At 42.3% G+C, this 23,502-nt stretch overlaps 2 protein-coding genes across 3 annotated transcripts in view; one reads left to right on the forward strand and one right to left on the reverse strand.

The window, feature by feature from the left end:
* LOC308193149 (opsin-5-like) lies at positions 1–12,089 on the forward strand. 2 transcript variants are annotated; one of them, XM_080587431.1, is made up of 5 exons: positions 1–766; positions 3,542–3,835; positions 4,435–4,766; positions 5,906–6,278; positions 8,681–12,089. In XM_080587431.1, the coding sequence occupies exons 1-4, from the start codon at positions 694–696 to the stop codon at positions 6,251–6,253; spliced, it is 1,047 nt and encodes a 348-aa protein (XP_080443557.1). In that variant the 5' UTR covers positions 1–693; the 3' UTR covers positions 6,254–6,278; positions 8,681–12,089. The 2 variants fall into 2 exon arrangements, with proteins under 2 accessions (XP_080443557.1, XP_080443556.1); XM_080587430.1 differs by having other exon boundaries at positions 5,906–12,089.
* MMUT (methylmalonyl-CoA mutase) overlaps positions 11,730–23,502 on the reverse strand; it is a 20,135-nt gene continuing 8,362 nt past the window's right edge. Inside the window, exons 7-13 of the mRNA XM_080587429.1 lie at positions 23,325–23,436; positions 21,928–22,043; positions 21,424–21,539; positions 16,142–16,273; positions 13,765–13,912; positions 13,483–13,650; positions 11,730–12,180 (exon numbers count right to left, since the gene is read on the reverse strand). Coding sequence (XP_080443555.1) covers positions 12,052–12,180; positions 13,483–13,650; positions 13,765–13,912; positions 16,142–16,273; positions 21,424–21,539; positions 21,928–22,043; positions 23,325–23,436 — 921 coding nt within the window. The 3' untranslated portion in view covers positions 11,730–12,051. The remainder of the gene's footprint in view (positions 12,181–13,482; positions 13,651–13,764; positions 13,913–16,141; positions 16,274–21,423; positions 21,540–21,927; positions 22,044–23,324; positions 23,437–23,502) is intronic.

Consider the following 23,502-nt stretch of genomic DNA (forward strand, 5'->3'; position numbering starts at 1 on the left):
ATCAGCTCTTCAATGTGGTGGCTGGGTGCTGCCTGGGCTAAAAGTCAAGGTAATGGCATTGCAACTATGGACCTGTAAATCAAGACCTGCCCATGTAAATGGACCGATGAGCCTGTACCACTTGTCCTATAGGCAGCTCTGAAAATCCCTCATTCAGTGGCCCTGCGAGCCTTCTGAACCCCTGCAGCAAACAGCTTTCCTCTAATAATTCAACCCAGACATCCCCCCGTCCCAACCTTGCCTTTCCTCTACACAGCCACGCAACTGGACAGCAAAACTCCCTCCCTTCCTTCATTCTGCCTGGATTTATTTCCCAAGGCTGCTGATGGTTGAAAAGCAATTGTTTTTGCTCAGCGATGGCCCTCCGAGGGGATTCAGGTTGTCAAGTTGCTTGACAAGGCAAGCGGCGTGAGAGGAGGGGCTGGCTGGGGAGATGCTCTGCCAGGCAGGCGGGACCGTGGCAGGGGCTGTGCCCAGCCTTCACTCCGTCTCCCCAGGGAAGGAGCCTTTCTCTCACTCCAGGCTTCTCCCCTGCCACGCAGAAAAGGAGAGAGGAGGCAGCAGAAGGGTCCCTGCGCACTGCCAGCACCCAACTGCCCGGCTCTCAGCAGGCAAACCATGAGGAAGAGCCTCTCTGTCCCTACAGTCACCTCCCCTGTCATTTAAAGCCTCCACCTGCTTGCAGAGGGGACCATGGAGGAGCACTACATTTCCAAACTCCACCCGGTAGTGGATTACGGAGCTGGAGTCTTTCTTCTGCTCATAGGTGAGTTCTGCCTTCCGAGTTTGGGTGTGCTTCAAGCCTCGGGATGGACAGGACGGGGCCGCCCCATCCATGCTGCGGTCAGCACTGGCTGCTCCGGGGGAAGCTGGAGGGAAATGATGGAAAATCTGTTCCTACATCTTCCCCTGCTTAGTGCCTTCCAGTTGGGTCGAGCTCTGCTCTCAGCCTTGCAATGCCTTGTTGTGATGCTGAAGGCTTGCCGGCACAGGTTTGCCTCCGTGGCATCACAAGTACTCAAAATAAGTCGCCTGCCCCTTATGCTAGCATCGAAATAAGTCTCCTGCCCCTTATGCTTCATCTCAGCCTGGGAGCAGAGAGATGGGGCTCCCAGTTTGTGAGATCAGGGAGAGCAGCTTTGTTGTGACCTTTGTAGGGGGGAGGCTTTTCGTTACGCATGAAGCACCTGTGTCGTGGTAGGATAAACTGGCATAAAACAGCGAAGAGTTTCCAAATAGCACTTCGGTTTTGTTGTTGTTGTTGTTTTTGGTGGCCCGTTTGCCCTGCTGAAGGCAGATTTACAATGAAGCACAAGCGGCGCTATGTGCCAGTCAGCCCCAGCATGGCTTTAGTTAAGCATTTTCCTTCTTGCCTGTTTGCTGCTTGTGCCCAGGTGATCTGTTTACTGCAGCTGTAAGTTTGGAGAGGAGCTGAAATGTTTTTTTACAGCTGAGTTGTACCGAGATGTGAGTAGCTGTCCCCCTTCAGCTCGTTTGAAAACCCTGCCTGGGATACATTTAAGAAAGACCGGTGTATATTTGTATGTGCATTACTAGAAAGGCTTTTGGCAGCAGTGCTGGCTTTAGGATTTCACACCTCACCTCTTGCACGCTTCTCCACGCACTGCCCTGCACTCTGCTGTCCCCTCCGTTGTGCTGGCAGCAGAGGGGAACTCAGCGTGAGAAAAATAACTACCTGCAAAACAGTGAAAGGGGGTCGTTTTGCTCCAAGTCGGGGTGTCAGCTGCTTTCTTACAGAGAAGGAAATGTGTAGATGCAGCTCAGGTAGGGGCTGGGGGCTGGAAGTTTACACCTGATGGTAAGAGGAAGGGCGAATTCCTCCCTCGTGGGTAGTGGTTAGAGCTCTCGCGGGTGTGATCTGTGCTCATTTTCCTCCCAGAGCTTGGCGATGTCCCAGCCTGTGGCTGCCGTCAGGCAGGAGAGGGCTCTGAGGGTTCTTGCCACCACGCCACCGGTTGCTCTCTGCCAGCAAGTCCTTCCACGTCCAGCTGCTGCAGGCATCCCGGGGCACCCCTGGGAATTCTGCAGGCAGAGACAGAGGTGCTGAGTGAGCACGTGGGGTTAGCAAGTGGATGAAGGAAGGAAGGAGTCTGGGTCTCAGATTGGTCCCTCTGTGCTGTTTAAGTCTCTCTCTTGACGTCTGTGCCCGCTCGTGGATTTATGCTAATGCATTTATTCTGTTCTGCTGCACGTCCCTCGATTCGTTCCTCCGTGGGCACTTCATTCGTGTGTTGTCTGTGAGCAAATGCAGCCTTCCTGCTTTCCCAGCTGCGAGGGAGCACGCCAGGATCTGTTTCTGTTTCCTTATTTCATTTCTGACTTTAGAGGACACTTTCTCAGGAAAACCTTTGATGAGAAAATGAGAATGAAGAAAGGAGTTGGTTGCTACGTGGACTTTTGACACAGTTGTCATGAATGCTTTGAAGCCCTGCGGCACGTCTGAATAATGCATGTCCAACAGGTCCCTTTGCAAAGCAGCCTCTGGTCCGCTGCACGCCTCTGGCAAAACTATTTCTGTGCTTTGTCTCACTGCACCCCGAGACCACCAGAAGAGTGGGGGAGTCCGAACTGCAGCTCGTAGGGATGCTCGGCTGCTTGGCCAGCACTGCCCCCGAGCTGCCCGGCCAGCACGTATGGACCAGTGAGGCGGCTCAGAGCCCCCATCAGGCTGGTGCTGGGGCTCCGGTGGGAGATGGGCTGCAAAGAGGGAAGGTTTGGGAAAGCGGAGGGGACTGGATGGGAGGAGGGGGCCAGCGAGTGTCCCACTGGCTGGAGTGCTTCCATAGGAAGGCAAAGTAAGTGGGGGTATTATCGACGAAAAGTGGAGGTGGGTAGGTCCATGATATTGGATGCTATGCTGTGCAAGTTACTCTAAGAGAATGGGTTTGGGTTATTTATGTGAGATAGGAGCCACAGAGAGCAGGTGGGATGTAGAGCATGGAGCAGGGAGAGGAGTAAATGGTGATGGGAAGGGACAAGATACGGTCTGCTCTTCAAATGACAACGTTTCCCCCAGTCGGCAAGGCTGGCCAGCACTTAATGTGCTGCAGAAGGCTGGAAGCAGAAATCTGAAGCCCTCTTTGCTCTAGCAGCTCCGCAGCAGAAACACAGCCTGGCTGGGAAGTGCCAGCCTGCCGGGGAGGCAGGAGTTGCAGCCTGAAGGTGGCTGAAGCAGCACAGCGGATGCCGTGGTGAGGATCCTGAGCTGCGTAGCACCCTCACCTCCTCCAGGTGACACTGCTGGGCTGACACTGAGATCTCATTCTCTGAGATTCCTTGAGCTCAAGCGCAAGGTTTCATAGCAGGGCACAGCAGATACACACCAGGGTGTTTTCAAAGCATCAGCACAACGCAGCGTCGGCTTGGAAGATACAAAATTTGGCAAGCCTCCCAGTATGTCCTCCCTTCTAGGCTTTAGTCCCAGGCTAACTGGCATTTTTCACATCTTTTGTACAGCCAGGCGTTTCGTGGGTGTGCTAACTGTATGATATTACTATGTGTGCTCATTTTTCCCTTTCAGCCATCCTGACCATCCTGGGAAACTCAGCCGTCCTCGCTACAGCAGTGAAGCGCTCCTCCCTCCTGAAGTCCCCGGAGCTGCTTACGGTCAACTTGGCAGTGGCAGATATTGGAATGGCAATCAGCATGTATCCGCTGGCCATTGCATCCGCCTGGAACCATGCCTGGCTGGGAGGAGATGCGTCCTGCATGTACTACGCCCTGATGGGTTTCCTTTTTGGTGTCTGCAGCATGATGACGCTGTGTGCCATGGCCGTGATTCGGTTCCTTGTTACCAATTCCTCCAAAACTAACAGTAAGTAATCACGTCTCTGGTAACCTGGTAATGGGGTGTTTGGGATATGGTGTTCAGGGGGCACTTTGCTGAATATGGTGTGGAGTATCAGTTCATTAGCTGTAGGAATAAGTCTCAACCTTTACTTCAATAGCAAACCTCTAATGTTCCTAGAAGGATCTGACTGAATTCCTTGTTAAACAGTGAAGCTTTTCACTTCTCAGTAATACCAAATGAAACAACCTAAGGGTGGAGATCCTAAGTGTTTTACTGGACCAGACTGTCTTATCTTCCTATTTGTCTGCAAGCAGAGGTACTGAAACTTGAGAGGAAGGAGTGTTCTGGCATTCCCGGTTTGGGATCGTGGTACATTTTGGGTCAGCTTGATCTTGTAAAGCTGCCTGACTTAGCAAACTTTAAATCAGCACTGAGGGCTGCACTCGTGTCTCGCCCAACCCATGGACTCTGCCTGTTTTATTTCTCAAGAAAACCCATTAGGGAATTGCAGCAGCAGCCCAGGCATATCTATAGTCAGTGTCCTTCTGCTGGAGGCCTCATGACAAACCCCACTTGTGGCTGAGGTAAGAACCATATAGACTTGCTCTTCCTCTTTCTTGCAGGTAACAAAATCACCAAGAACACTGTCCGCATCCTGATCGCTTTCATCTGGCTCTACTCCTTGCTCTGGGCTATTCTGCCCTTGGTAGGCTGGGGCTACTACGGCCCCGAGCCATTTGGCATCTCGTGTACAATAGCTTGGAGCAAATTCCACAACTCCTCCAACGGCTTCTCGTTCATCCTGAGCATGTTCCTCCTGTGCACAGTCCTGCCTGCACTGACCATCATCGCCTGCTACTTGGGAATCGCCTGGAAGGTTCATAAGGCATACCAAGAGATCCAGAACATCGACAGGATCCCTAACGCAGCGAAACTGGAGAAGAAGCTGACATTGGTGAGTTATCCCAGTGATGAGAAGAGTCTGCAGGAATCTGGAGCTTGCAGAGAACTGGCTCTGCTCATATCCAGTCTGCTCATAACCATGACATTTGTCTGGTATTGGTGAAAGATGGAGGTGTGGTTCCAGTCTTGCCCATACACTGTCAGTTCAGTGGCATGATCAGGATCACAGAATCACAGAATCGTCTAGGTTGGAAGAGACCTCCAAGATCACCGAGTCCAACCTCTGACCTAACACTAAGTCCTCCACTAAACCATAGCACTGAGCTCTACATCTAAACATCTTTTAAAGACCTCCAGAGATGGTGATTCAACCACTTCCCTGGGCAGCCTATTCCAATGCCTAACAACCCTTTCAGTAAAGAAGTTCTTCCTAACATCCAACCTAAACCTCCCCTGGCGCAACTTTAGCCCATTCCCCCTCGTCCTGTCACCAGGCACGTGGGAGAACAGACCAACCCCCACCTCTCTACAGCCTCCTTTAAGGCACCTGTAGAGTGCGATAAGGTCGCCCCTGAGCCTCCTCTTCTCCAGGCTGAACAATCCCAGCTCCCTCAGGATAATACGCCATAGGTACCATGCAGGCTGTCAAACCTTCTTTAGACAGTTACACCCATGATTGTCTTGGACATACAGATTTCCAGTCCTGCTGGAATAGCTGTTGGATCCATGCATGCTGTAGCTGGGGTGGAGGCCTTGTCCTGTCTTTCTAGTTATTTTTAATTGACTGAGAGGTTATTCAGAGTGAGAACTACACAGAAATTTCCTATGGAAACAGGTGTTTTTTTTTGGTTTTGTTTTTTATATAACATTATTTTTTAATAAGCACTTAGGTTGCTCATTTCCCACAGAAGAGCAAAATTGACTCCAGAGGCCAGGGAGTCGACAGGCTGTGCTTTCTGCTCGGGCTGCTTCTCTCGTGACACACTGCAGGCAGTCAGGAGGTGAGAACAACTGCCTGCCAGGCAGGAATCCCACGGTGTGTATCTGCCAGGTGGGAATAAGAGAATATCTGTCACCTATGCTCACGTCACAGCTGTTTCAGGTATTTCATCTAGGGCAGGCGTGGTTTCTTCCACCCACCACGTGCCTGGTTTTTACCAGCCGAGGACTGAAGCCGTGTTTCCCTTGCAGATGGCCGTGCTCATCTCGGTTGGGTTCCTGAGCTCGTGGACACCGTATGCAGCAGCCAGCTTCTGGTCCATATTTAACTCCAGCGATTCCCTGCAGCCCATCGTCACACTGCTGCCGTGCCTGTTTGCCAAATCTTCAACCGCCTACAACCCTTTCATTTACTACATCTTCAGCAAAACTTTCCGCCGCGAAATTAAACAACTGCAGTGCTGCTGGGGCTGGCGGCTGCATTTCTTCAGCACCGACAACTCCGCTGAAAACCCTGTCTCGATGATGTGGAGCGGGAGGGACAACGTGCGTCTCTCTTCCGCTGTGAAGGTGGAGAACCAGGGAGCTGCAGCTCACTGAAACGCCACCGTGCTTCAGAACATAGGTCAAGAGTTTGCTGCACTCGTGGGTCCAAATAAGAAGGAAAGCAGAATATGGGGTTGTCCCTGAATATCTTATGTCAGATGCTGAGGTTTAAGTATATATTTTTAAACAGCTCCCAATTACTATTTTTAAGGTACACAACAACAACAAAAAGAAAATGCTATTTTTTCAAGAATTTCCACTTTAGAGGAAATAGATAGATTTAGGTATTAAACAAGACCATAATCAGCTTTGGTCGCACTTATTTTCAGGGAAACAGCTATAATTAAAAGAGGATTTATTATTATTATTATTATTATTATTATTATTATTATTATTTTCTCATGCTTTTGACTTTTTAATGCAATCTATCTGGAAACTCTTGGCTCTGTCAGTAAAACAGCCGTCAGAGAAAACTCTAGGTTGAATGCAAAGTGTTACCAAATAAATACAACTGAGAATGTAGCTTTCCAGGAATACAGGCAGAAAACCATACCGGTAGAAGAAATACAGCCAGGAAAAGATGATGAAGTGGTTGGTGTCAAAATATCTTAAAGTGATCAACAGTTCCTTGCTCCCTCAGAGGTATATTTCAAATCCCAGACTCACAGAATGGTTTGGGTTGGAAGGGACCGTAAAGATCACCTAATTCCAACCCCCTGCCACAGGTAGGGACACCTCCCACCAGACCAGATTGCTCAGTTCCAGTTTTGCAAGCTCAAAAATTAATCAAGCAGCCTTGGTCTGCAGAGGGTGGGTGGGAATGTGGCAGCCAGCAAAGATACAGAGCCTTCTGTACATCCCAAACAGCACGATGAGAAGTGAAGGAATCTCTTAGCAAAGGGAATTTCGCACTTGATTATCACAGCTCAGCTGCTTGCTCAGTTGGTCACATCTCACTTTGCCATAGGTTTGGTGAAGACGAAAAGTTAAATCAAAGGCAGATTTGGAACAGAAACAATTTAAACAAGAAATTAAACAAGAAATTTTAATTCTTTTAAGCATGAATTTAAACAAGAAATTAATAGTTCTTAAAAAGCTTCCACCATGATCAAACCCTAATAATTAGTTTCATTTTATAAACTTCAGTTAAGGCCAAGAACAGGATTAAAAAATAGGATTAAGCACTTCCACAACTAAGTTGAGGGGTTGGAAACTTTAAGGAGCTCACATTCTTCTGAACTCCTGCTACTGGCAGCATTGCCAACTCTCATAAATATTCTACTAAATTAAGCTAGGTTTATTTGTAAAAAGTTGTGAACAATTCCTAAATTGATGCTGCCTCCAGGATGATGTTATCTCGTCCCAGGTTGTCACTCGCATGCTCTGTAGGGAATGAGACTGTGCTCAGATTTGTGCTGCTGGCTCCTGCTGTCCCCCGTGCGATGGGGCGAAGCATCTTCTGGGAAACAGCCACATCCAACAGCCCGTGGTGGGACCGTGTAAGGAAAAAGAACAAGGCAAGAGGGATGTGGAGAGCAGGAGGAAAAACCAGTAATGAGGAGAGCACGTGGAAGCTGAAGCAAAAGATCACAGAATAGAAGAGGTTGGGGAGTGTTCTGCAAGTGAGCTGGGGGAGGGCTATGGCAGAAGGAATCACAAAAGGGACAATAGCAATAAAACAAAGAGGGTTCAAAGGAGTGTGTCCAGGGGTGGAGAAAATGTGAACGTGCTGGAAAGGGTAAATGTAAATTATCTGCATTTGTCAATTATCAGCAAATGTCAATTATCAGCATTTTTTCAGCTTTAAAATGTAATTTGTTCGGAAAAAAATGAAACTGTATTTTAATTATCATCTTCCACCTCGAAGTTTTTGTTTTCACTTGCTCAGTTGCTCGTGTTTGAAATAAACAGCGAAGTATGCATCCCCATCTGGTAGCTGCAGATCTGTGAAAGGACCAATGGCCTGCACATTAATAATGTAATGAGATGTGAGCTTCTTCTGTGAAAAATCTGGGAGTAGAACAGGTCCGCATCCACTTGCAAATGCTTTTAAAGGGTATGTGACGTGAACAACATGCCACTTTATACAGACAAAATCTTTGTTAAGCCAAAAGATCTGTATATTGTTCAAGTGTAATGCTTTAACAGCCTAATTAGTTATTTGTTTATGTACTTATTTTTTTAAAAAATCATAATCCAGGTATCATGTATCAAATACGGTTCAAATCCCTTTTTCCTTTTCCAGACTCAGTGAGAAGGAAATCAAAACTTATCCATTACAGAGATTTCGTATTTCAGATCGCTTTATGTTACAGAGAGAAACAGTTCAAAGAGCAGGGCTGCCCTTGGACCAGGGCACTAGGAAAGCAAGTACATTAAGCCCAGGGGACTGTTGTTGTTGTTTTTTTTTTTTTTCTTAAGTGTCATGAAGTTAAATTACAGTCTAATCATAACTCTCATTTCATGGTATTTTCTACCCAGCCCTGGACAGTGCTGCCAAGTGATCTTTTACGACGCTGAAGCAGAATGCATGTGTTCACTCAGGAGTGAATCGGGGCCTCAGTGCTTGCAGTCACCAGTGCAGTCATCCCCTGATACAAACACTTAAGGTAAAAAGCCACTCAGACACTAGGAATTATCTCACTAAACTGCAGAAGTTTACAATGGGGACATCCACATCTCAGTCAGTCATCACCTTTGACTGTAAAAGACAGTCAGAGGAAAGAAAAGCTAGTATAGAAAGGATGAATTGCGCCCTGGAAATGCCTCTTTCTTTCCAGTAAGGATAAACGGAGCTCCCTACCCAGCTCAGATGATGACATATAAAGTTGGATAACACACATATCACCCTGATTTGCATTAAAATTAATTGGAACACAATGCCTGCCTTTGAAAAAAAGCCTTCTAGGCAGGCTTCTACCCATCTAGGCACAGGAGTACCATACAGAACTAGCTCACTTCTGTTCAGGGTCAGTTTTCCCTTCTGTAAAATGGAACGTGACTCATTTCAGAACAAGAATCATTTATTTCAGAGAGATCATTGTTCTAGCAGTTAGAGCACGAAGCTAACACTGGGGAGATTTGGGTTCCGCTCCATCACCTTGCCAGTAATAAATACCGTGCCCCTTCGGGCAAGTCACTTAAGCTTTCTTGACTTCTCCTATCCACGCAATAGGTGGTTTTGCTGCTCGTCCTGTAAAGCATTTTGTTCAATGAACAACTTAATCCAAACGTGAAAGCACCAGTCCTGATAGTTGTGAAACACTAACAAAAAAAAAACAGATTGCCATTCCCATAGGGTGTTTTTAACTCTATAGGATCCATCTACCATGCTCCGGAGGTTACTTTACAAATGTCAGTCAAGAGGAAAGTTAGGGCACTGGCCTGGAACTTGGTGCTACGCTCAAGCTTTTGCCTTATTTCAGCTTATTTCATGAAAGACTGTGCATTGCAGTAAGCTGATTCTTATAATTAGGATGTCCAAATCTCCAGCCCGTGCTCCTCTCTCTATTTCTTGTATCTTTGCAAAACAGAAACTACCTTATGTATACAAAAAATCGAGTATTTTGAAACTTCCTAAAGGAAATTAATTATGCAGCAACATGCTGCCATTTTGCTCATTCCTACTGGAAAGTTGAGTGTCTAGTCAGACGGTTCACTATTATCATTTTGCCCTGAAATATGCCCCAAATACTCATTCTGAAATGAAATGTTTCAGTGTATTTACAGAATACCTACTTGATTCTGCACTAACCCATTTTTTCATTAGCTTGAACACTGCTGCATTTTTAAAGCAGCCAGTTGCTGAGTGAGTGCAGCATGAGATGTTAGCTGGTAACCATTCACCATTAGCAACGAGGGCTGACAACCTGACATTAACTTGTCAGCAGTGAGCACCATCTTCATCGCTATGCTGCTCCAGCAGCAGGGAACATATGGGAAAAGCATGTTCCATCTTAGCTTGTCATCCCCTAAGAAATCTCTGCTTAGGCAGGGAACTGATGACTAGCTCAAAGGGAACTCTGTTCACTTCAATATTTTCTTTCCTTAAAGGGCCTAATACAAATACTGCACATCAGGTGAGAAGCCCATTCCTTCCCTAGATTCACAATTTTGTTTTCCAACCTTGATATGACAAGAGAGAATCAATGTATGTTACCAGGTCCTAATCTAGAGCTTGAAAGGGCCCTCCTGCCAGCATTAAAGGCCTGGAGTGATTCCAATTGAAGTTGGCGGGAAATTTTTTATTGATCTCAAAGGGAACAAGATGCAGATTTTTACGATTGTTAGAGTGTAAAAAAAAAAAAACGAATCTGCAAGGCAAACACAGGTAGATGACACACATTACCGAAGAGCAGAGAAGCTAGAAAACTAGAAACTAGAAGAAATGAATGAAACCAGCGTCGTAACATTTAGACGTCACCAACATTGCAGCAATGCGATTTTCCAGTTGGCAGGCAAGAAGGCTTGTGCAAAGACATGAGGGAGTAGTTCCATTGTTGTCACTTTCTGTACATCTTGGCTTGAACTACAACAATCTTTCCTGGAGAGAATCAGATACCTGTAAATAGTTGAGGATGAACCTCCATGGAATTTTAAAGCCTAAAGTCTGGTTTGGGATCAATACTTTTAACCTTAATTAGAAAGACAGAGAAGAAAACAGCAAATCAATTAACCTCTTTGTTTCTGAGCAGTGTGAGACTATGGGTGCACATGCCCCATAAAAAAAGCTTACTTTAAGTAAAGATCTCATCAATTTCAATCTTTGAAGTGAAGATACAGTGCTATTGATTTGATCTGCAATTTCCAGCCACCTGCAGAAAACCTCATTTTGAAAAACAGTATGATGGTGTTGAACCTTGTAAGTGTGCTACAGCCTCTTCCATCCTAAGACAGATATGAGCATTATCTCGGAGAGGCTGTAGTTTCATGTTATGATACGATGAGCAACAAGTCAAAATGGAGTAGAATAGGGCCAGAATGGCAGAGAATGCTCCCCCAAAACCACTCACACCCCATTTGCACTGTATGGATTCCACAAAGGATTCTTCCCATGTATAAATCCAATTCCTTCTGGAGGGGAGGCAAAAATGGTGAGAATTTAGGATCGATTTACTTGAAGAAAGTCAAACTGTTGAGTAGACAGGGACAGCATGAGCAATGCTGGACAAAAATACAGAACTAAGGGAGAATGATCACTGAAATGAACTTCACGTGAGAAATAGTGAAATATCAGGGAAGGAGGGTGGTGTAAACAGGGCAAAGGTGCACTGCTGCTCCTATGTGAGTTACGGCCAGATACAGTGTTTGTATCTTATTAAACAAACAACGAACTTAGAAAAAATATGGCTTATCTACTAATACATTTCTAAAGTGTGTTAAGTCAAATTAACATTAACATCAAAGTGCTGCTAGATTCAATCACATCTCTTCTGAACTTTAGTGATTTTGCCTGAAGACTGCAATGCCTGCCAAATGCATGAGTCTAAAAATTCAAAAGAAGTTATCTGCATGCAAGAGACCAACCAAAGAGCTAGAACATGTATTTTATTTATCAGTATATCTGGGAAAAATAAAAAGAAAAGAAAAACAAAACAAACAAAAAAAACCCCGCCCACTGAACTTCATTAATTCTTTGAATTTGTAGTTCTAGAGATAAAATTATCTTGTGCGTAAATATATAAATAACCCTCAAACAGAACAAGCAGAGAATTTACAACTTTCTTAGAAAGCACAAAACACCAGGCCAGAGGGCAGTGGAACCAAAGGTATGTGTCTGGCCATCCCTTGCTGATGATTACATTCTGTAAGTGATTAATATAAGGCCGGCTGAGTTGTGTTAGGTTTCAGCATTACACAGACTGCTGCCTCTTCTCCAGGCACTTCTCAATATCATCCAACACTTGGACAGCTGCTTTTGGAATGCGAGTCCCCGGACCAAACACGTTGGTAACGCCCGCTTCGTACAGGAAGTCATAATCCTGTCCAGAAAGAAATGTAAGATCCATAATTAACACTGAAACAGAAAATTGATTTTTACAGTTGCTGTGTGCTCTGTCGTGCATGCTGGGCCTAAGAAAACACACGCATCAGCTCCCAGAGAGAGGCAGCACAGCATCACGGGAAATGGCAAAAAAAATAGTTGGAGGAATAAAGAAATACTAAAAAACATTCACAGGAAAGGTCTTTTGTTTACTATCAGACTAATGTCAGATGCTTGAAAATATTCAGAAGTCACCTGGATGTGACCCAGAATAACCTAATCTAAATTTGATCTAACTTCTGATTTTGAAAATGCTGCTTTGAACAGGTGACTGCTAGTGGTCTTCTGCAATCAAAGGAACTCTGATTTTATGATTGTCCTGAAATTCAAAAAAAAAAAAAAAAAAAAAAAAAAAAAACAGGAAGCAGTTACATACTCTCTCTTACTTCTCTACAGGATATACACCTTTTCCAACCGAAGGCTAGTAGCATCCTATTGAGAGATACTGGACAGAACACAGTTTATTGCTTAGAAAAATACTGTGAGTTTTGTTTGTTCACTTTAAAAGTTTGTTCTTCCTGATCACTTACCTGATTGGCTGAAGAAAGAAGTCTGGGAGAGGGGAATAACAAAAGATTTGTATGCAAATATCTCTAGACAGAAGATGACCCTAAAGGTGGCACAACCAGGCACATTGCGGATGAGCTACTGAAAATTTCAGGAGAAAGGCACAGATCTGACTGCAAGGGAATCCAAACAACTGTTCAACAGTTTAGGAAAAATAGTTAAGGAGAGGGAATGAGAGGCAACACTAATCCTGACAACAGGGAAACTGAAGAGAGGCTAAAGAGAGACTAAGATGTGTAGCCTACAGATGCTGGGCCCAGCCACGTGTCTTAGTTGCTAGCTGTGCCTCTTCAGAACTGTTACTGGTAGCCATAAATTCTCTTCAGACAGGAGCTAGCCTTCACCAATATTATGCAAGATACTGGTAATCAAAAACAACAGAGCATAAAGAACACCCCCCTGAGGCTAGTCTTTTCATAACACAACTTAATATTCCATCCAATAAACAACGCAAATTAAACCAGGACACGGTGTGCAGAAAAGCAGACCGAGGAGACCTGACAGCACTCTGCGACCACCCCGCAGATCTGCGCTGAGCCTGGCGATTGTGCACGGCAGCCTTCAGCACAGTAAATCACCTCTGACATTCAGAGAATATAAGAAATGGCTAAAAACAGCTCAGACTGAATTAAAGCGGTCTCCTATTCTTGATGGAAATAACGTTGACACGTACCTGAGGTGGGATGACACCTCCGCATATGACAAGAATGTCTGGCCGGCCGAGGGCATCCAGTTCTTTGATGAGCTCAGGCACAAGAGTTTTATGACCTGCTGCAAGTGTGCTCACACCGACACAGTGCACGTCCGCATCGACTGCCTGCTGGGCCACTTCTCGAGGTGTCTGTACAGAAATAGGATTACATGACAATAGTCCCAGCCTGATTTTTCAGCAAGCATTAGGGAGGAAAAAAAAAAAAAAATCACACTATTTGAAACGCCGCTCAATCAGTCATACCTGGAAGAGGGGACCTATGTCCACGTCAAAGCCAATGTCTGCAAATCCCGTAGCAATAACTTTAGCTCCTCTGTCATGGCCATCTTGACCCATCTTTGCAACCAGTATACGAGGCCTGCGCCCTTCACGATCCATGAACTTGTTAACTCTGATTGAAAACATGTATTGTATCATTGTAAGTCACTGAGATTCACTAAAGCATTTCCACAAATTAAAAATAAATAAATAAATCATAGGCTGCAATTGTAGCATAATTTCTTTATATCATACCAAAGAATCTTTCAATTCATGGTTTGCTTATGTAGTCTGCACACTATTTTAATATTCATGTTATGCGATTAATAACCAATTTCTTGTATTTACTATCCTGAACAATAAAACATTCTTTTTTGAAGAAAACCACTCTACTACTCTGCTGCTTTGCAATGGAAAAAACCACTGCATTCTCTGAGGATTTAATGAGCTGACTTACAACTAACTTAAATGCAATTCTTAGATTTTAAGAATAATTATGACCAATTATTTCAAAAGTATGCATGGCACACAGGCTTGAGTTGGGTCTTACACACAAACAAAGGCACAAAACAACAGGGCACAAAACTGTGCAGAAAAGGATTACCACGTTCCCCTTCCTGTGTGCTCCCTTCTGGTGGCAGTTCGGATTTCTGTTGAATTAAAGTGACCTTGTAATCACAGGCTCAGAGATTAATCTTTCACCTCGCTTCTCATTATCCGTGTACTGCCACGATCTGTCCTTGAGTGGGATGTTAAGATAACTGTTTTTTAGAAATATTACTAACATGAGTTTGTTCATATTGTACTGTTCTGAGCATTCTGTTAAGGATGGAGTTGTACGAACTTGGTGTGCCTGACACAGCTGCGTTAATCACTGTAGGAATCCATTGGTTTAGTTTGGGGAAAAGAATGACTCAAGAGAAAGCATTTATCAGCACAGATTTAAATAGCCTCAGGAGATGATGCCAGGACAACATGCATTATGTAAGAATAGTTAAAAAAAAAAAAAAAAAAACACAAAAAAACGACACTGACATCTTAAAAAGGAATTATATCAAGGTGACTGGGGGAAGCAGACTGACAAAGCTTTTATTTGACAACCTATAGGAGTTGGGCCTTCCTTCTCTATTCCTAAGGACTGTTAAGAGTATCACCAAAGTTGGTATCCGAATTGATCTGTAATGTCTTAAAATCCTTCTCTATTGTTTTTTATTCCCATATTCTTGTTTTCTTATTTACCCACCCACATGCTCCCTTCCAACAAAACCAGCTCTTACGTGCTCCAGAGCCTGCCCTACTAATACCACCTGAGGCACTGCAACCCAGGGCTCGAGTTAAGAGTGGGGCAAGAGTGAAAACGCACTTTTGAAGGCCTGTGCAAACGTGACATGTAGCGAAGTTTCATTAGCATGTGCACAACCGGTTCATATGACCTCTGACATAGAGGCAGATATATAAAAAGGGAGCTGGATCTTTATTCTCAAGGCATCAGTTCTGCTTCATATAAAGGCATAATTACAAACGCTTAAATTCAGACTAAACATTTGAAATAAGAAAAGATGGTGTCATCTCCCAGCACAGCTACCTTCAAATCAAGCTAAACATTACCACTGCGAAGCCATCAAGAAATTCCCTTTTAAGAGATACTTTAAGATAAGCCCCAAGACAGTAGGGACTTATAAGCATTGATCCATGTTACACTGCCGCCCACTATAGCAATTCAGTCTCTTCACCCAAGAAAGAGGACAGCACTAAAGGCAGAAGCTGCCAAAAGGCACAAATAGTTGGTGTTTTCACACATACTGCCATCCGCTGATGTTTTCTCCCTAGAGACATGAGTAAGTAACAACCATAGGCTGAAAGCTGTGCGTGGATATCCAGACATATTTTAGCTTTACAGTGTTAAAAACAGTAAGAAAGAAGGTGCAGGAACAATTTATGGCCTGCCCCAAACCAGGTTTTGCAAATATGAATTGCTGGAAATATTTGTAGAGAGTATGATTACACGGTTTCAAACAAATCAATCCAATGTATTGAGATCTCATGCAGTGTTTCTCAGATTCTTAATCCCAAGGCTGCCTATTTGAACAAAATCCTCAAAGTATAGAGTCAGCTTCGTGGATTTTGTTTACAAGCACATAGAATTAAATTAAGTTTTAACTCTTCTCTTATTGCACTTATTTCTTCTCATCCTGATTACTTGCTTATAGGCATGAGAAGGCCTGTGCAGGCGGTTGTTTTGTTCTCGGGAATGTAACTCGGGATTTGGGGAATGCTTTTTTAGGGCACAGTGAGTAGCGGAACATACACCTCATGGACTAAACGCAAGGCTACGTGAGGCTTCCTGGGAAGCTATTCTCACCTATTGATGGCATGAAGAATTTCATCACTCTCTCCAAACTCCTGGCGGTAAGCTCCGCTCACCATTCGGTCACTGGCTTTATGCTCTCCGAACACCTTCTTCATCGCATCTGTTATTTCTCCAACGGTGCACCTAAGACAAGGAGTATTAATATTATCAGGAGGCTTCTATGAGAATAGAATACAGAAATCACTGGCAGTGGCCCAAGTATTTGCCTTGCTACAGGAGTAAATTCAATTACACTCGTTTCCCCTGTGGTCCTACAACTCTGAACATCTGACTCATCCACTAATAGAGCATGCGAGAGTATTTTTAAGAAAGCATGGTTTTGCTGATGTGAGAAGTGACTTTATATATGACAAGGCAACTGGGACTGTTGCACAGCAAAATATTTCAGCAAATCGAATTTTCTCAACTGGGAATTTTTTAATGCTCAGATTGCATGATCTTGCACTTGGACTCAAACTCAAAAATATAAATCAAGAGAATAAAAAAAGAAGAAAATACCCAAAAGCAGACTGCAACCTAACTTGTTTACTGGAATTTGTTTGCATTGACCTTACTGCCTATATTTTAAGTACTTACTGTTCTTCTTCTTCTGACATAGCTCTTTTATCCATTGAGATGCAGAGGAAGTTAGGAAAATCCATTTACATGCAAGTTACAAGCTCTGTTTGCTACTGGAGACACTGTACGTGTTAGAAATAAACCATTTTACCGCTGTAGCACAATTGCCAGAAGCAAACCAGGTTTTGCTGCCTTCTCATATAAACAGAAGAAATAACAGTTTCTGTTGTAAAGCATTTAAAATCTTGTGCTTAATGGATTCCACCTTTCTGTGTAAAATCTATCATGCGGACTTGAACCAAAAAGACAATGCTGTGATACAATAACAAAAGAGCCCCCACCTAAATATTAAGAAAAAGAAATTTACTTGGAAGGGAAAAACAACTTATCTGTGGAGAAAGAGCAGTTCACCAAGTAGTCCCTTCACACCAAGCTTCTTCTGGTATGAAATTAACTGGGAGTTGGTACTGTATAATCATTTTATGGTATGCCACTAAGCGCCGGATGAAATGTTACATCAATATATTCAGTAAAACTATTTTAGCTTATATTTGAATAGAAAAAGATTAAAGAATTTGTACCAAGCACAAGTATGACTTGCTGCAAACTTTGTCAAAGTGAAAGGAAGACAAATAGCACCTTTCCAAAACACTTTGAAAGTAAGCTTATATATACAGAGACCAAACCCTATCCATTTGGCTACTGCTAAACACTTTTCAAACCCCTGAAATTCACATTTTTTCCCTGTCATATTACATTTAACTATAAGCTACTCTTAAGTGAAATTAGTTTAAGCATCCCCCAAATCTTTTAATACAAAATGCTCAAAGGACTTTTGTACAAGATACAACTTCTGGCCAACAGAATTGTACTCAGGTTTCCTTCTGCTGTTTGCATTTCCAGCAGGTACTACCTGACTCCTACCCTGCTCAATCTGCCACACTTCCAATATAACAGATGGATTTCTGCTGTATTAACAGAATGATTCAGTACATTTCAGTGAGGTGTTTTACTTTCTGCGACTGCCCAGCTGTTTTGCTTTTTTACTTATGTGTTGTATACTCAAACTTAACCATAGTTAACATGAGCCAGCAATGCACTCTTGCAGCCTAGAAAGCCAACTGTACCTGGGCTGCATCAAGAGCAGCGTGGCCAGAAGGCTACAGGAGGAGAAGGTGTTGGTGCCCCATCCCTGGAAGTGCTCAAGACCAGGTTGGATGGGACTTTGAGCAACCTGGTCTAGTGGGAGGTGTCCCTGCCCATGGCAGCACGGTTGGAATAAAACAATCTTTAAGGTCCCTTCCAACCCAAACCACTCCGCGATTCTATGATTCTATAATCTCTAACTAAACTAATATAAAACCGCAGAAATTCTATCTTGAACATATAGATGAGATCTGCAATGCACATGCCTGAAGTTGGCCTCTTATTTCTATGTATCGCTACATGGTTGGCCTGCTTTGTCTAGAAGAGAGCATCGTGCTGGAACACACTTTTTTTACTCATTAATACATGCTCGATCATTTTTTGTCATCTTCCCTCCCCATGACCTTCTGGAATTATATTTTGAAAGTTCTCTGCTTTTATCCATTGTCTTCCTCAGCACAGTAAGGAGTTTATATCTGGATTCAAGAGGTTCTTAGCTGACAAAAGCAACCAATGCAAAGCAACATCAAATTTATATTATCTGGAAGGCTGTGTGTGAATGGGACTTCGACTGATACTATCTTCAAATTTATGAGTTAGTAATTCTTTAACAAGCGCTAAGTACAAAGCAACCTGTCCATGATAGCAGCAGAACCCACTGACATCACTATGTGATACTCTTCATTTTTACAGGGTGTGGAATCTCAGACAGCTTAGGAAGCGTTACCTGAAGTACAGCAGTTTTCAGATTTTATTCGCTGCTACTGTTTTTCGTTTTTCAGGACATCTACATAATCAGATTAATACTCCTGTTATCTGATAGTACTAAAAAAATAATTGAAAAGCAGGCTAACGTGTTAGTTTAAGTGACTTCCCCAAGGTTGAACAGTGAGTTTGCAGCAGACTGACAAATAGTATCTAGAAATACTGACCCTGTCTCAGAGTGCTAGATGTCACAGGTTGCAGCTTGACATAGACACATCCCATGCATAAACACTGTCAACTTCCTCCTGTGTAAACACTGTCCATGGCTGAACGTGCGCCTTCTCTTCTGGAAAAAACCCTGAATTTCAATACATCTTTCACCCCTTCTTCTTTTGCAAAAGAAGTGTAAGAGCACAACTTCAGTTTTAAATTGAAGTGCAGCACATGTAAGTATACTTGTATTGTACTCTTCTGTTCTTGCCATGTGGAAGAGTGAATAAAAATTTCATGTAACAGGTGAAAAAGAAAGGGTCTGGACTACCAGCTTTATTGAAGTATAATCTGGTGGCTGGGATTAAGTTAACTGTGTACTGCACAAAAACTGAAATACATTTCTTTCTTCTGTAAATGCTGCTTCTAAAATCCCTTTAGAGTACTTCAGAAATTCTGTCCTAAGTCCCTGAAACCCTTAAAATTCACAGTTCCTAAATAATAATAGCTTTGCTTTTAAACTACTCGAGTGTTGTCCTACTATTTTCCAACCAATATTAAAAAAATAAAAATCTTTCCTTAGTTCTTAGCCCTGCTGCAGAGGGTGCCATCTACATATGCACAGTGGGACAGCTGTCAGCTGCCAGCAATACAGCCTCTCTTCTTAACATGATTAAAATCATATTTCTAATGACAATATTTTTCTTTAATCAGCTAATCATAACATTAGACAAGTTCTTTACAATCTGGATAAACAAAACCCTTCCCATTTCTGTTTACCTTTACAGCAATATTTTGTTCTAGATATGACTGTTATCATCTCAGTATTGTAAAACTTAATTATTCTAATTCTTATTATTAATTTATAGCTATTTCTATGCACGCTGATAAAACCCTACTAAACAATTATGCAAACCTGAGAGAACAGAAGTCACTGTGCCTTTATTTTATAAATTTGTGTTTCCTTCATATGACTGTCACTCAGTTGTCTTGTGTGGAACAACATTTCGTTCACACCTTTGTTTTGATGGATAACAGGTAGTTTACAACCTAATCTACGGTTTTAAGTCAATCTATCATTTTGAAATAAAGACCAAAAATTAACTATAAAATCTGTTTTATGTTTTATTAGCCTGTAGCCCTTAGAAGATGTCTGGTGGCAAGGACAGTGTGTTTCTACATAAACTGCTGTCTGTGTCCTATGAATTTCTGTACTTCAGCTGCAGAGGACTGCTGCACAAATATCAGAAAGTCAGTGACCATAATGTGCCTGTTAAGACTGTCACCTTCAGTCTGTTCAATCATTACTGCCACCCTCTCTGTGCATTTCACAAGCAATGAGAGGTAGCAGTGTGTAATCAGGTGACAAAGCACTATGAGGACACAGACTGGGCAGACCAAGAAGCAGCATCACATGCGCTTCATGCCTTTGTCCATCTTTGTCTACTACTTGTCAAGGATGAATGTGCTCACCTGAAAATCTTTTCCCATGTTGCCCTTAATAGAAGGTGCTCCTTGTAAATGTTCACAGAGCTCACAACCCTCCTTTAAATGCTCTTTATCAGACATCATGACAACTTCATTCTGTGGTCACATCTTGTATTTGGACTACTTAGTTTCAGGGCAGAGATGTTTTATTTTGTTTGCAACTTATAAAGGGGAGCTGCAGCCCATGAAGGCCTTTAAAAATAATAAAAACAAAGTCCCTAAGGAGAGAAACTAGCAGTTAATTTGTCAATTTTGGTAGAGAAGACACGAATCCTTGGTAAATCCAACACGACCCTTCAGTAACCCCTACAATACACAGACAAGCACAGGTAGACATGCTGCTAGCAGCATTGTGACAAACTCTCCATGGGACAAAATGTATTCAAAGTATGGCTGTTAGTGTTCCAGGAAAATGAATGAAGAAATTAGAGAAGTTACAGTAAAAAACAGGAGTGTATCACAATAAGGAGTGGATTTGGCTTGTTAATTTCTGGGGCATTTAGTTAATTAAAGAACAGGTGGATAAGGCATATTCTAGGCACTGATGCTTACTTTGATGTAGGAACGAGAAGAGTCTTTTAAGACTTTAAGACTTTCACCTTAGGTGAAAAAAGTACACATTCCCACTGGACTCTAAAAGATGTCTCACTGCTTTACTTAAGAGCATCTTTTACATCTTTGCCTGACTAAGGAAACTTATTTCTCAATCCAAAAATGTTTTCACACCAAGCTCTGGTGCAAGGAAGGATGAAGCAACAGACTATATTAAGACTGCGCATATCCATTTTAACATGTCAGACACTTCTCAAGCTCCCTGACCTATGAAACTGCAGGGTGCCTGAGAAACCTAGTTACATGATGAAACTGCTAAGAGTCTGAGCCTTAAACAACACAAGGTGCGTGAACAACATCATTTCAGATGAGATGCTTTGTATCCCCATTGTTCTTTATGAGAAATTAAAGCATAACTGTAACAGAGTGTGAAACGTAATCATCTATCTTACAAGTTCAAACTGCAGCCATTATTTATTTCCATCTCTGAAGAAAAGAAACAGAACATCTTGAGAAACCAACTTTGCTGACACCGTAGTCAAGAAGAGTTGAAAGATGAAAACAATCAACCAGTTTTTACTCAGCAGTTGGATATTCACCCTCATCCCCAGTACCTTGAACGTGCTGCTTCCACTGCAAGAGCCAGTAAATTGCCTTCACCTGTAGCTGCACACTGTGTTAGAGCTGCAAGACATTGCTGGGCTGCTGCTGGATCTCTACTAGCCTTCACCTGAAGTGCAGAAAAAAAATATTCAGTCTGAGTAAGAAGCATTACGTGTTTTTAAAGCAAAACTGCATAGCTATTTTCTATCTTAGTTTTAGAAAATGTCAATTTCTCAATTTTGAAAGGTTATTTATATACTCATGAGATTATCTAAAGACAGGGATTAAAACCCAATGAACAGAACATTTTTGTTTGAATTTTAATGCTTTGTTTCTTGGGGTTTTCCAGCAGTCTGCACTGAATTTAATGAACCGAAATCCAGCTTCTCCACTAAACACCACTGTGTCCTCAGAAATTTGAGGGTCATGTTTTCAGGAAGCCACCTTCCTGTAACATTTACTCAGGTTCTATCTGCAATTGTAATGACTCTAATATTTAAGAAGGTAGTTCCCACCTTATTAATCTTCTCGATCTGCTTGCTACGGACTGAAGTATTATCAATAGCCAGAACTTCAACTGTCTCCTCTTTTTCTAGCTGATGCTTGTTTACTCCAACAATTACTTCAGACCCTGTTTGCAGTGGAAACACCAGAAACTTAGAATACGTTTGCAAACTACTATGAAAGGGCACCATAATTATAGAACAAGAAAATTTTGAGCAATATAATGTAGTGCTTTACTTTATAACTATATACGCTTCAAATACTTAAATAAATGATAAGAAGGACTTAAGTCTATTTTCCGTGTTTTATGATAAGAGATGGTTAAATGCATGAACAGTCAGTGAATAGTAGGCAGGTAAAAGATTTGAAATAGAATATTTATCTTACAAACTCACTTAGTAGTGACTCACTAATATTTATCAGCTATTTTTCTCTTTTTAAGATTATGTAACTGAATTTTACAGGATTAAGCAAAGATACTGGTCTTCTACACTGCTCTGCATTTACTTTTCTTATTTTAGCAGACAAATAAGAAAGTGAAGTTCCTACTTAAAATTACTCCATGTGAATAAAAATTAAATTATTATGTTCAAAAACTGGATTTTAGTTTTCAGCCAGTATGGACTTAACTATCATTTTATTTGCAGTGTTTGATAACATTACTACGCTCTCACTCTTCAAAGCAATAAAACCTGCTTCAAATGTATCCTCCAAAACAAACAAACATCACCACCAAAAATACTTAAGTGTATATAAATTATTTCATGTTCCAGTTAAGCCTAGTTTCTGCTACTGGACTGTTACCAGAATGCAGACTACAAAAAGAGGTAATAAGCACATGTATGTTTTTATTACACATATACAAATGTAAATTTGTACATATTTATACATATACACACCTCCACATATACTTATTATATGTGCATATTTATAATCACAAAGAACCTTCCTCTAATACAAGATGACTGGGTTTTTCCAGTCATCAGGAGACACGGGCACTTCTCAGACAAAATGAGAGATTTGGCCAGATTTGGTCAATGTTGCCACCTGCTGGAGATCACAGTTTTAAGTTACAGGAGCCATAGTCCAAAAATACTATGCCAAAAATTAAGTAATTAGATATCACAGGCTCAAGGTACTCCATTAAAATAGTGTTTATAGGGCTTTGTCTAATCTGGTCTTCAATACATCAAGTAAGATTGTTTTTATATTGATACTAGTTTCATACATACTGATATATCCAGAAGCTTTCACTGATGTTCAATTAAAAACTTACCATTTTATCACTCGCAATCTGCTATTCCTAAACTAAGGAGAAAACAAATGAAAGCAAACACATGCAAAAAAAAACTTTATAAAAAGGTATTCTACTGGGAGTTTCCCCTTCTTTCATCACCCTGCTCCCTACCAGAGTCAATCCTGGCTTGTCTTCGGGCTGCACACTCTTCAATACGAAGTTTGGGAATTCCCTCAGCAACAGCTTTGGCCATTCCACCCATTTCTTCAATCTCCTCAATGAGCTGAGAAATGCAGAGGATTGAGAAAAAAATAAAGGGAAAAATAAAGTATTAGTAAAGTTCTCAAAA

The sequence above is a fragment of the Anser brachyrhynchus genome, assembly GCF_964034855.1.
Source record: "Anser brachyrhynchus genome assembly, chromosome: 3".
Classification (NCBI taxonomy): domain Eukaryota; kingdom Metazoa; phylum Chordata; class Aves; order Anseriformes; family Anatidae; genus Anser; species Anser brachyrhynchus.

Coding starts and splice junctions, on each gene's coding strand:
- LOC308193149 (XM_080587430.1), top strand. CDS start 694: ATGGAGGAGCACTACATTTCCAAACTCCACCCGGTAGTGGATTACGGA. Junction 767..3,541: donor AGTCTTTCTTCTGCTCATAG/GTGAGTTCTGCC, acceptor TTTCCCTTTCAG/CCATCCTGACCATCCTGGGA. Junction 3,836..4,434: donor CAATTCCTCCAAAACTAACA/GTAAGTAATCAC, acceptor TCTTTCTTGCAG/GTAACAAAATCACCAAGAAC.